Raw genomic sequence first — 14,302 nt, 5'->3', positions numbered from 1 at the left:
TGCCGTCTCTGTCTCGTCTCGTCTAGGTGCCGGCTCGTCAGCTGGCGCGAGACTAGCCGGCAGCCACGGTTGCCCTAGCAACCCTCGACATCATGCTCGCCACCGCGCGCGACCCTCGAGCGAACCACTTCTCCGCGGTTCCTCTCGTAGCAGGGAACCGGTTCCTTTCCATATGATTGACAACCTGTGTGACATCAACAAAATTTGTCGCCCCGCCCACCAGGGATGACGACAAAGAAGCGCCGACCAATGGCAACAGCCAGACCGAACCGGTTCCAAAGCGAACCGCTACAGAATATGGCCCCAGCAAAGCACTGCAGTCAGCTTTAGAAGACGCCAGTTGTGCTTCACATGCCCACAGCGTACGATCAGCAAAGTGTGATTCGTTTTCTATAGAGCAAAGGACGAACACCCATCGAAATCCACAGGGAAATGCAGCCCATCTATGGGGAAAGAAGTCTCGCTTTTAGAAGTGTGAGGTGATGGTGTTGCGATTTCGCTAAAGGCCATGAAGTCTTGCATGACAATGAGCGTTCGGGGAGGCCGTGTGCGTCGCTGACTGACAACATGGCACAGGGGCATCTGAAATTTAGCGCTGCAATGGGACAAACATGAACCGGTGTGGGGACTATGTGAAAAAATAGTGTAAGGTACGTAGAATAGAAAGTATATTTGTAATTACCTGTATGTACCTTATTTTGGCTAATAAAATATAGGGGCAAAGTCTTTCTGATTTGCCCTCGTACATTAAGGTGCCAAACACATATAGAATAGGCATAATAAATGAAAAAAAAAATATTTTGCAAAACCGTTTTCAGCATTTCGGATAAACACCAAGTAGAAAACTGGAAGTGGGATCCACCCCAAGCCACCTATGGATTCGTTTGAAATTTTTCCAGACAGCTATCATCATATGTGAACCATAGGTGTACATTTCATTTGCTTTACATCATGTGTGGGGCACCACTACACCGCAGATCTTGCGTTGGTCTGTCTCCACTGACTGTGCTTTCAAAAGAAGCGAGCTGTATGCCAAACTTCCTCCCAATTCTCTGTTCCTGCTCAAAACCTACGAATGACACTTGCTGCTCGTCATTCAGTATTGGACATTTAGCCTTAAACTTTGTGCTCAATACCAAAACTCAGAAAAAAAGAAAAAAAAACAGGGCACGTTGCCTGCAGGCCACACTCGTATATAAAGGGTTAATTTGGACTAACTTTGGAGTTAACAGAGTGATGTAAAAGAGGAAAATAGGTTCTAGTGGCTAACCAAAACAAAACAGAGTTCATATCACCATAGTCATCAGTGGCCAGGAACACTTCATGCCTTTATATTCCTGTGTTTATTGACATGCATGGCACTGTATTGGCTGAGTGCCTTCAGAACTGCGTGGTTGCCATATATGATTGTGTCGACACTGACCCCACTTTTGCCTTCAGCGAATGTGCCGAGTAGTAGTTTCGTTTTGATACAGTGCAACGGAACCCCGTTGATACATTCCTCACTGTTGCATTTTTCCGGCTGCTACATCGTGTTTTCGTGGTCCCGACCTAAATCCCATTGACTCCTATGTATTATGTCCCTATTTGATACAGCGCCATTCTATAATGTTGTCGCATCTTACGTAGCATTTGAAAGTGGCCGCCATGTAGATATAATGGTGCAGGGAGAAAATGACTCTCGCATGTTGCAACAAGTGACAAATTTGTTGCAAGAAGATACCAATTCTTTGCTACAAGCTACTAATTCGTTACAAGTTACCTATTCATTGCAACAGGCGATTGAACTTTGTAAGAAATGAGCAAAGTTGCACAAACCAGGCGCTGCACAAACATTGAGAGAAAGCATGCACAGAGTAGTTTGTGAAGCATCTGAAAAAGTGTGCACCAATTAAAACATGCGGGGAACCACAAACACTGGGCCAATTCTAACAAGTACAGGGCTACATTTACTTAGGGCCTTTTGCATTTTGGAGACTTTTTGAATTTCACAATTGCCCGTTCTCTTTAGTCAGCTTCGGCACAATAAAACCGTGTAATGCGATGGAAGCGTACAGAAAATATTGTGGCAGGGGCCACTGTCACAGAACAGCATACGTGTCCCATTATTATAAATGTGCGCACCAGCCATTCCTCGTCACACTGTGAGCACCGAGACATCTAATAACTCAGCCACGCTGACTGTTTCTGACGTACGGTGGCGATGTGCGCCCTTCCTCAAGGTTATGTTTTCCCAGCTGGTAGATTCCCCCCCCCCCTCCCGTTACTATAAAAACGTATCAACGGGGTTCTACTGTACAAGGTGTATGCAATGCACAATGAAAGGCATCGAGGATGAAGAACAATTTACACACTGCACGCTAGCATGAAATTCGCTGGCTACACCACAATGGGCTATCTGTCATCACAGCTCATTGTGAAAAAATAATCATGATGTGCCAATTTTAGGGCAGAAATAACGAAAAGTCGGCCGCATAGAAATGCCTGGGCACTGGCCAGGACATTGGACGGGATCGAATCAACCAAAAAAAAATCGAATTAACCGGAGTCAAATTAATGACTCTACTGTACAAGCAATTCTACTGCCTGATGCTATGCAGTTAGTTTGGAAATTTGTGCGTGCATGACAAAACACTATTCCAATCACATCACACATAAATTATACGATAAAGTGCAGTGGAGCTCAATTTGGCGTTTTTAAAGGTTGCCTTAAAGCAAGTGAAAGTGTGCATTGAGGCACCCTAATGCATCGTCCCAAGCCATTCTGGCTGCTTGTCATTTCCCTTTACCTATGGGTCACACATCATGCACCTCTGGTCTAATGTTTTCAATCCTTGCAGTGATCACGGCAGCATAGGTGTACAGTCGAACCCGGCTATATCGAACTCGCAAAAAAACGCCTATCAGTTCGATATAGAGCATAATTCGATATAAGCCTGCTAAATAATTGATGTCATAAAAGCACATACCATTTATAAAATCACTGTATTGATTAAACTAGCTTAGTTTCGCACGAAATAGTCCTGCATTTTCTTCTGCTTTGGCAATTTCGCTGCCTGCGACGCACGCACTTTTCCACATTAAGGAGTCGGAGCAGCTGAGGCCGCAACTTTCCGCATTCGCGCAGAAGCACCGGACTATTGCGAGCGCACCAATCATTTCGGAGGATGTGGGACCGTCGTTGCTTTCCTCATTGTGCCCACTTTCACTTGTGCTCGGTACGATGTTGGCAATGTAGTCTTCGTTTTCGGGCTCTCCCGTGGTCGCGACACATCATTTGCGCTCACAAACTCATCCACCGTTGATTCGTCAACAGCTTCCGGAAATTCTGACAGTTCGCTCCAAACTTCGGCAACACTGGCAACGGCTTCGTCGCATTCATCAAAATTTACGGTCATCACCGAGCACGCGGAAGTCGGCACGGCTGAAGCAATTTCAGATTAAGCACTCGTACGCGGCCGTGCGTACGGGTCGGGCGCCACGGGCACCGGGTCGCGAGTTTGGACGCTTTAGCCCTAATCCCCCCCTTATTCTTCAAGATCGTGCCGAGAGTGCTCCTCGGAATCTTGTGCTCTGCGGGGACGTCCGACTTCTCACCGCGTTCGACACGATTTATGATTGCGAGCTTCACGACGAAAGGCAAATTCTGCCGCTCCATCACGGCAACACTGCGGGAGAAGGCCTACAAGGTGCACACAAAAACAGCGAGACAACTCGCACTTTTGCCATCTTGCACGACGAGGGCACAAGAGCATCTGATTGGCTGTCTGAGCAAGCGCTGCGGGCGGGCCAGGATCATTTTTTGCAGGGGGGGTGCCGACGGCTCGTCTTGAGGCAGTGCGGTCGGGCGCGGTCAGGGAGAGCGGTTGGATGGAGCCGCGCAGCCGGGTTTTCTCCGCCACCGCGAGGGAAAGCCAACTTCCGGGGGCACTTTCCGCCGCTTGACGTTCGATATATTGGGTGTCGCTGCTATTTTTGTTCGATGTAACCGTAATTTTTGCGATATATACTCATTGTAACTATATCGTGTCCAGAAATTGTTCGATATATAGAATAATTCGATGTAAACGGGTTCGATATAGTCGGGTTCGACTGTACATTAATCTGGCTTATCACGTTGCTCTTTCTACCTTTGCAATTCTGATATGTTCACCAGAAATTTTACTTAATGTAATGAATGCACTCCTAATACATCCATCAAATATTTCTGAAAAAAAAAAAAAAATTTATGTTTGAGTGAGTAGATAAACAAAACACTTGTTGCGCATGCAATGCCTCTTGGTACTACTGCAGCCAGTACACTTCCATCTTGCACGACGACACACACACCTGCTGCTGCTGATGATATTAAAGTAGCCATAAATTTATCCAATGTACAAATCTCTCAACCCTACCACTACAGAACATAGTCATAAACATACCTGTCGTAACTGGAGTATGAGCTTCGAGAAGAAGAGCTGCGGGAATAACTGTAGGATGACCTTGATGACCTGAAGGTTACATACAAGCAAGATAAACAGTGTGCACGGATATCAAAAAGGTGCTATAGATGAAGAAGCAGTAGGAAGACCTTACCGGGATGAAAATGACCTTGAGGAACAGTTCGAAAAGGACCTCCGATTACGACCTCTGGACCTACTTCTGCGACCCTTGGGTGTCTTTGACCTGGCCAAGAGGGCAAATATGTATATTAATTTGCCATGGCGCATCAAGCAATAACAAAACTATGACAGATAAGTGCTTACAGACCTGCTAACCTCAGAATTTGAAAAATACTGCAGATGAGGCAAAGAAATACTCAAATTTGGTCAACTCAATGCTATTCTACATTCAATACTATTCAACATGCTCACTGTTTATTAAAAAATTCCCAGGCTTTATTCAGTAGGGATGCTGTGGTCAGGCACTTGCTATATTGCCAGAGTTAGAATGATCTGCATCATACATACAAATATATTGATGAAGTTTACTCATAAAATATTATGGTTGTACAAATATTAAAAAATTGATAGCAAATGGAATAGTTGCAATTAAATATTCAAATATGTTTTTAATAGATTTCAAATATTTAATGTCATCAACAAATACTTGCGCATGCTAAAACAAGAAATTGAAGCAAAAATGTATCTTTCATTCTATTCACAGTGGACATAACATACTAGACCACGCTGAGTCGTTCAGCAAGCCTTACTTTTCTCACAAATCATAATCAATCGCAACAAATTTTTTTAGACATGACATTAAGCAGCGGGTATTGTTTGGTACTAATTTATGCACACACTGGAAGTTTACCGACGAAGGGGGTGCTGGCCTGGGGTGTTTGTGCGCCTTCGTCTGCTGCACTTCAGTTTGGCAATCACGTCTAGTTCAGTGATTTAATTTTACCCACGATGGTGAATACATACCAGGTAACAAGAAACATTTGGAACCCACTTCTCGCAACGAAAAAGTTTGCTCATATGCCCTAATGACATCGCACATGGATGCAACGTGGCAAAAGTAGTTATCCTGAATGGCTGTGGGGCACTATTCAACGAAACAGCTGATGACATCAAGAGGTGTGCATGTTTGTAATGTACGTATGCTGCACTTCCAATCAGCATTTCTGCATTCAAGGACCTGCAGCTGACCACCTGGGTATTGCAGCCTGGCATTGCAACATGTACAGTGCTCATGGAATGAAACGCGTCAATTTAGGGCTAAGTATTGCGCATACTTTCGTTTCAACCAGCTGCAGTTCGTGTCACATCGACGTAATTCTGGCGCGTACACTTACATCAGAGTCTTCGTCACCTTTGGTGACCAAATTCCTAGCGACATGACATGGTGCTCTCACGTACTTTGCACATATGTAGGGTTCTACTAAATGCTCCGTGTCCCATTTCATTCCATGAGCACTGTAACCGACTGTTTTCAATAGCTGTGTGATGGTATTAAATAAAGTGAAATCTCGATAAACAGAAATCGTTTAAATGGAACTGCCTCTTAAACAGTACACCGTCCTCATGGTTGGTTGGGTTTGTATTCATGGAATTGTATTCAGCTTTGTCTCTCAGTAAATGGAACTCCTGATAAATGGAACCAATTTCCCTGGTCCATATTAAGGTTCCGTTTAAAGAATGTCCACTGTACAGTGAAATCCTGTAATTCGAAATTTCTTCATTCAAATTGATGGGTAATTCAAACTACTCTGCTGGCCCCAGCAATGTCTTATGTATTTGAATAGAGAAAAACTCAAGCGAATTCCAACTCCAAAAACCATGTGACAGTTATTTAGAACAAAATTTCTCACTTCTTTGAACCACTTTTTGACAAACCTGAACTAAAGACGAAGGTTCGACGTTTTGCCTGTGTGGTAAAATTGACGAGGAAAGAGGCCTTCAAGAATGAACAGGAGGAAGCAGAGTGGCATGCACCCTCTTTTCCCAACAGGCTTAAAAGGCGCAGGAAGGAGCGAGCCCCCAGGTTGTGCTTGATCACAATAGTGCGGTTATACTTAAGACTAATAAGATTGACAAAATAAAAATGGGATAAGGCTTTTTCAATGCAAGCCCAGTGACAGTTTTGCTTTTGCACGATTGATAGGGCACTATATTTAAAGAGACTTTGCTTAGTTCAAACTACGTTTTATTTGAATAAATTACTGGGACCCCTTAGAGTCCAAATTAATGAGATTCTACTGCAGTTAATCGCTATTCATGAAACTTTCGCAGAGAGTAAGCCTTTCTACAATGCTGTTAGCTCTTTCATGTCCTATTCTCTAAGATTTTCCAGTGGGCTGCGGCGTGCCATGAATTAAATACGCTAAGCCACATGTGAAGTGCTCTTGAGTGAAAAAAAAAAAAGTGCAACTTTAAAGTGACACTAAATGTGCTCAATGCAACCTGCCATGGCGACTCCATGGCTACAATGTCCTGCCATTAAGCACAATGTTTCAAGTTCAATCTCAAGGCACAATGACTGCATTTGGATCGCAGTGAAATGGAAAAACATGAATGTGTTGAGGTTTGGGTGAGGTGAATGGGCGAAGTGCCCCAGGTAGCAAAATTTATTTGTAGCCTCTGCTATCACTAGGGTGTCTCTCATAGCCCCTATGTACATTTGGCACTCACCAATTAACAAAAACGAAATTCTAGGTGAAGCTAAAGTAATCAATAATTGTTCCAAGGTGCCGAAAGTGCCACATTTGCTAATGAGGGAGCCATCATAAGAAAAAGGCATTAACATACAGTAGGACTGGTGCTGGCACTGTGTAAATACAAATCTAGCTCCTCTAACAGAACATGACTTGCCTATAATTAATAAATGGTAGTCAATCAATGCAAAAAGAATTTATTTGGTTGTATTTAAACATGAACAAAAGTTCAGTTTGGCCTATTTCATTAAATTTTCTTATAGAACTCCTTAGTGCTACCTAACGAAAGACCTTTATGATAGTTTGGTGTCCTTTCTGCAAGGGTCTCGAATCAAGGTAGGCAGCAGTGCCTAGCAACGCACAACCTATCAAATCACTGGATCGCAAGCTCGGCTATGTATGAACCATTTGTAGTCGGTGATTTTAATGTAGTGGCACAATTCTTAGAGACTTCCTCTGCAGCTAACTCATATTGAAGAACAAACAAACGTGAGGCTTCCATACGATCAACTTAACAATCAACATTGATTCAGTGTTTTATTTGGCACCCCTTTAAATTTCTGCTATTAAGAAATGCTGGGAATCAACAGCGACATTCATGTCATCATCTATATCCATTGCATAGTGAAAAAACTCGAACACTTTTGAGCAGTAACGGTGTGCTTAACAAAGTGGTTCAAACAGCAAGCATTTTTTTAAAGTACTTGATAGTTCTATTATATATGCACATTATTAGTAAGAAACCTTTCTTTGAAATAATATTTATGACACAATAACACACATTTATGCAACTCCCAGAAGTAAAATATGATTGGGCACAGGGTGTACACAAGCAGAACTGTAGCAACATAGCAATGGAAATGGGACTGTTGAATAGCAACTGTAAAACAGAGCTTGAGCTGAGGCTCTTCCCTTGTGACTTTTGCTAAGCAACAGCAAGATAATGCAAATGAGACTGTTGAATAGCAAGTGTAAAATGTTTCTTAAGCTGAGGCTCCCTCCTCGTCACTTTTACTAAGCAATAGCAAAATAATGTAAATGGGGCTGTTGAATAGCAACCGTAAAATGTAGCTTGAGCTGAGGCTCCTTCCTTGTCACTTTTACTCAGTATCACTTCAGCAAATCCTGCACAAACTCTTTACACCCCAATCACTGAAAAGCAGCACTAAAGGAGCTACACATCTTGTGCTGTCTTCTAGCACTGCTTTTTGGTGATCAGGAACAAACTAGTCAGCCTGTCTATTATTTACACAAGTTTAGACTAAGGGCAGCCACTGACCTCCTCCAGGGATCCCGCCACTCATCAGGTCGTGAACGACTGACAGGTGGAGGTGGGGCTTCTTGAAAGCGCTCCTCCCGCCAACGTGGTTCCCTTTCGGAGCCACCTCCGTGTGGTCTGTCGGGTCGAGTGCCATGTGAATAGCTACTTCTGGCAAGGGAGACATGTGTAACAATGCATTAGGCTGTGCAACTTGAAAGCGATGCACAAAACAATTTCAAGTCTCACTTTCTAGGCATCGAATTACATTTTGCTGCTATTAATAGACCACAATGTCAAATTCCCAGTTGCATGCCAGATCTTTATAAACAAGCTTTCTCTCTTGTATAGCTGTGATAACCTGAGGGCAAGGGATCAACCTAATGCCACAACAGAGTGCGAAAGGCACTAGATGCGACCTGTCTGGCATTGGAAGCACAAAGACTTGTTCTATACGCCTCGTGCACCGCCTATAGAGGCGCCACTGAAAGCCACCTAGCGGACGCTTCCAACAGTACACGCGGGAGCAGTAGCAGACGACAACCCTTTGCAGCAAGGATGGCTGAAGTTCGCGGCTGCGATTTCTCCTTTGTTCGAGTGCCAGGGCGCTTCTTCTGCGGTGACAGCTGTAAGGAAGATGCTGACTTCTGTGCGAGCGGGTATGAAAACGATGTTACCGGCGTTTGGGACAACATGGTCCACATACGTGCAAGGTGTGTCCCGCAGACAAACGCCATGAACCCCATTTACATGACGTGGAGCTCATGCTGCACTGCAGACGAACTTCGTTGCTCACGCGTCTAACTATGATCGAGTGGAACACCGACGAGACAAAGGAAAGGATGAGAACAAGAAATTTCCCTTCGAAGCGACGATCCATTCTTGCTAACGTTGCTCCCGCTGATGAGCCTTTGCCGGGAATGAATAGAACCGCATCGCCGGCACGTTTTCACCGGTATTTGAGCCCCCCACCCTGCAACAATTCTTCTTCGACATTCCCTGAAGCTTTGGCCACCCCACACGTGCGAATGGTGTTGCCTATCTTGCTCTGAAAACGTGAATAAGACAGAGAAGCACGATCAACGACACAACAAACTACGGCGCGCGCCAGACTCCTCTCCTGCGTGTTCTGCGCAAGGCCGCCACCAGTGGCGCTTCCGTCGTCGTGCACGCCGCGTATACTGCTGTTTAAATCCTGTGACTGACCGATATCTTTTGCATGATACTTCAGTGCACTACACAGAAACTGCTTCTTCGTTAGTTTTCTCCCAACACTTAATTCATTAACAGTTTACAAATCCCTTTATCTGCCAAAGTGCAGACAGACCTGCTACACTCGTTTGCCATGGCTGTCCTGCCGAGACAGAGCAACAAAGCACCGAGACACTAGCTCCACCTATACAATCTTTTTATAGATTGTACAACAGGTACACAATGTTAATTTTTGCACAAGTTGCTTCTTGAGAGGTGGGGAATGCTTTGAAAAGACAAAATGAGTATACGTGGCAGTAGCACTAAAGAGGCCCTGAACCCAAAACACATTGGTTTCGTTTTCTGCCATTATCGGGAAGTGAGCATTGGCCAGCATAGGCAGTTTCGTGGTCTTCGCTCGCTGTGTGCTTGTTCACCGCAATATTTCATGACCCGTACCGTTCGTGCATCGTGCTATGGTGCACGAATACTTCAAGAAAGAGCCCTTCTTTTAATTCAAACAAATTTTCGGGCCCCTTCAAGTTCGAATTATCGAGATTCAACTGTGGCAGTACCTAGTACCAATCCTATCAGTACCAGTACCTATCCGAACACTGTCCCCCTGTGCTTGATAACCGTGGCCAATGACTTGCAAATGGCAATGATGACGTGTTGCTTTCATTATGAAAGCTCATTAAAAAAAGAATTCCTGTTAATGAAGGTAAATTTTGCCCACCTCTTTTTTTTTTTTATTACTGCAAATAAGAGGGGGCTAATAAGGGGAAAATCAGACATTCACCCGTTCGTAGCGATTGCTACGAACGGGTGGATGCCCGTTTCTTTGCTTCGTGTTGTCGACAAATTCGACTTCGCCCTGCCATCTGCTAGCCACGGTTAGCTCAGATGGTAGAGCGGCTGCCCCGGAAAGGCGGTGGTCCTGGGTTCGAGTCCCGGACCGGGACAAATTTTTCTTCAAACTGTGAGGCTTTTCTTTCGAGGAACCCATATGGGTTTCCTTTGTAGCAATTGCTATGAACAGGTGGATGTCTGATTTTCCCCTTATTAATTACTTCTCTCCACCTTGCGGGTTTCCGCAGAACTATTACGTCGAATAAGAGGGGCATGCTATACAAATATTTTTTTTTAATGAATTGCCGGCATGTTATATGGCTGTCACATGGTCCACTTTCGATCATGATAAAAGTTTTTCTATTGCGATTAGCTGCTTTCTGCAACTTGAGCAAAGGCTCCTTCTTTTGTTCAAGCCTCAGGAGGGAGCCAATCGCGTTTGACACCTTTGACTTGAATCAAGCCGGGCAGCAATCGAAAGAACTTTTTGTTTATTACTAGTACTTGAGGTTTCAAATTTCAGCCAGTTATAGTTTTCAATGCAGATTTTAAATATGTCATTACTTTTTGTGTAGCTATTATAGTTTTTCAGTTATGTGATGCACAATGGCAAAATATAGTTATTTTTATGGGTATTTTTTTGAGCACTACATTTTCAGAGAAAGCATCGTGCCATAGCTTGTTTAGCTCTTTGTAGATCACGAAGTTCCAGTATCTAGCCAAACAGTGTGTATAATTACTGGAACTACGCGAAAACATTCCGAGCATTTCAACAAATTTTTTTTCTTGATTCCCTGAAATATAACCTTGTACTTTCGCAACTACTTCTAGGAGATATTGCAATTTCAATAAGGTACCAGCACTGTACATATCTTCAAGAGTATGAATGCCAAATTTCATTAGTATAAGACAATTTAAATGTACCGTATTTATTCGCGTATAACCCGCACCAAAATGTGAAAAAACGCGTTTAAAAAGTGGGGGTGCGGGTTATCTGCGAATTTTTTCCTTGGGAGGGGGGGGGGGGTCGGCTTCACCGCAATGTGCGGCGGCCTCCCCGTGTAGTCCGCCATCCCCATCGTCATCGACGCTTGTCAAGCCGATGAAGGGCCAACGAAAGGCCAGCATTGTTGAGCCTCGCGTTAGGCGCTGTTTAGTGTACTTACCCCAGTTTGCACTGTTTGCCTGCTTTGTTTTGGCATCATGAGTGCGACTCGACGGCAGTGTTTCACAGCGAAAGAGAAGCTAAAGATTATAGCCGCTGCCGAAGAAATCGGCAACAGAGCTACTGCAAGACAGCATGACGTCGACGAGTCGTGCATTCGCGACTGGAGGAAGAAAAAAGAGAGTCTCGAAGCAACGAACCGGAACAGGCGAGCGTTTCGGGGTCCGAAGACTGGCGCGTACCCCCACCTCGAGACGCAGCTTGCGAAGTTCATTGAGGAGCAGAGAAGTCGTGGCCACGCTGTTTCGACTGAGATGGCGCAAATGGAAGCCCTGAAGTTGGCCCGGGAATTGAACATTCCACGTGAGTTTCGTGCAAGCCGTGGATGGCTTCAGCGCTTCATGCGAAGACATGGATTTTCTATGCGGCGGCGAACAACCATGTGCCAGTGGCTTCCTGAAGCCTACGAGGAAAAGTTGTTGAACTTTCAACGATATGTGATCGCACTTCGGAAGGAGCACAGCTATTTGCTGTCTCAGGTGGGAAATGCTGATCAAACACCTGTGTACTTTGAGATGCCGATGGACACGACCATGGAAAAAAAGGGCTCCAAATCAGTCAGCGTGCTGACCGGCGGAAATGCCAAGCTGCGCTGCACAGTCATGCTATGCGCTTTGGCTGACGGCACGAAACTGCGCCCGTATGTCATTTTCAAACGCAAGACGCCACCTGGCATTCCACTGCCCCCAGGAATCGTTGTGCGTGCGGAAGAAAATTCGTGGATGAACAGTGGCCGAGTCGGTGACTGGCTTCGAGTAATCTGGGAGCGAAGACCAGGTGCCTTGCTGGCACGCCGGTCGATGCTCGTACTAGATTCCTTCAGAGGCCACTGCACTGATGCGGTGAAGGCTCGCCTTGCCGAGACCAGCACCGACCTCGTCATAATACCTGGCGGCATGACGTCCATGCTACAGCCACTCGACGTGTGCCTGAACAAGCCGTTCAAGGCACACGTGAAGCGGCTGTATGCCCAGTTGATGGCCGACGGCATTTACGCCCTCACACCGACGGGACGCGTGCGAAGGCCTGATATTCCATTGCTGTGCCAGTGGATCGTGGATGCGTGGAAAGCGATACCGGCCGATTTGGTGCGCAAAAGCTTTAAAAAATGTGCGATCAGTAATAGTCTGGATGGTTCCGAGGACGACTACGTCTTTGAGAGTGGCGATGAAGCCTCGGATGTCAGTAGTGAGAGCGGCGACGATTAAGAATCGGATAACCAGTGACGTGGTGGCGGTCGTTTGAATAAATGTTCTGAAAACGAAATGATCACTGAGTGTGAGTTGCATCTTTCTAGCGCTCATTTTTTTTTTCAGGTAAACGTGCGGGTTATACGCGAGTTTTTTTTTTTTTTTCCCGCCGAGTTCAAAGTTAGGGGTGCGGGTTATACGCAGGGGCGGGTTATACGCGGGTAAATACGGTAGGTTAGTTTCATGTGACTGAAAAAAAATTTGTTGAAGTGTCTCAATTTTTTTTTCATAGTTTCAGTAATTATAGATGCCGTTTGAATAGATATCGGCATTTAGTGGTCAACAAAGAGTTAAATAAGCTACAGCACAAAGATTTTTTCGAAAATTTATTGCACAATAAAGCGCCCACAAAATTGCTCTATTTTGCCACTGTGTAGGACACAACTCAAGGACTATAGCAGCTACTCAGAAACTAATGACATATGTGAAATCTGTTTGTAATGATCTATAAGTGGGTGGATTTTCAAATCTCTAGTACAGATATTTTAAAAATCTTTTTCGAGGAGCGTCTCCCTTAATTCAATTCCTGTTCGATTTTTCGGCTCATTCAATCGCAGCCAAAGGTCCTGGTCGGTGCCCATGCATTTTTATGGGTGCAAGCTTTCGTTATTTCAATCATAAAATTGGCCTTTGCCAGATAATTTCAACTTGACCACTCAGCACGCTTGCACCTGATCCCTATGGTTACCCCAATAGCGACCCCTTTAGTGGCAGCGTCTGTCTTGGCGGGGTTAGAGGAGAGTGAATGCATTGACTCCACACCATTTCTAGACAAAAATGCAAATTTTTGGCCTGTCCTTGTGTAGCTTACAATGTTTAATTATGGTGTTTACCCGATTCTAACAAGCTTTTTCTTTTCTTTTTTTTAAAGAAAAGTGGGCCGAAAATTGCCTGTATGGTCCGATGGCCTGCATGGTGCATTACCGCTTTCGCAACGTTCCCATGCTTTGTGGCTTAAAAGACAAGTGTACTGAGGTGAAGCTGACTTTAAAGAAGAAAAAAGCGTGGCAAAGCTGCCTTGAGGAAACTGGCTGCTCTTGTGCAATAATTGTTCTTGCCAAAATATCGGGTATGTGTTAAATTTCTACTTTCTTTAGAAGCTTTATTACCATTTCTATGTTAGTTTGCTACTTAGAACACACAGAAAAAGGGAGCACATTTGATGTGAGGGCAAATCGCTAAAATGGTCGAATCGGGCAAATATTGCCAAATTAATCAGTGGTACGTTTTGGCGTTTTTTCTGCACCTTGTTTAAATCAACCCACTGGATAATTCGATCAATTTCGTCGATTCCGTGAGAGTCGAAATAATCGAAGTTGACTGTATCACACTCAGGTTAACTTTATTTTCTAACTTTGGGCCATAGAAAATCGGGTGCATTAGAATTGTATGAA

The 14,302-nt window shown here is 44.5% G+C and overlaps 1 protein-coding gene across 9 annotated transcripts in view; it reads right to left on the bottom strand.

The window, feature by feature from the left end:
* LOC142590546 (uncharacterized) overlaps positions 1-14,302 on the bottom strand; it is a 278,657-nt gene that overhangs the window by 98,777 nt on the left and 165,578 nt on the right. For all 9 annotated transcript variants that reach the window (XM_075702763.1, XM_075702757.1, XM_075702796.1 and 6 more), the window contains 3 exons: positions 8,415-8,564; positions 4,576-4,665; positions 4,422-4,490 (listed from right to left, as the gene is read on the bottom strand). In XM_075702763.1, coding sequence (XP_075558878.1) covers positions 4,422-4,490; positions 4,576-4,665; positions 8,415-8,564 — 309 coding nt within the window. The remainder of the gene's footprint in view (positions 1-4,421; positions 4,491-4,575; positions 4,666-8,414; positions 8,565-14,302) is intronic.

This window comes from Dermacentor variabilis, chromosome 1, assembly GCF_050947875.1.
Source record: "Dermacentor variabilis isolate Ectoservices chromosome 1, ASM5094787v1, whole genome shotgun sequence".
In the NCBI taxonomy this organism is placed as follows: domain Eukaryota; kingdom Metazoa; phylum Arthropoda; class Arachnida; order Ixodida; family Ixodidae; genus Dermacentor; species Dermacentor variabilis.
Note: the sequence above shows the minus strand (reverse complement) of the source record. Positions and strands in the feature narration are given on the sequence as shown.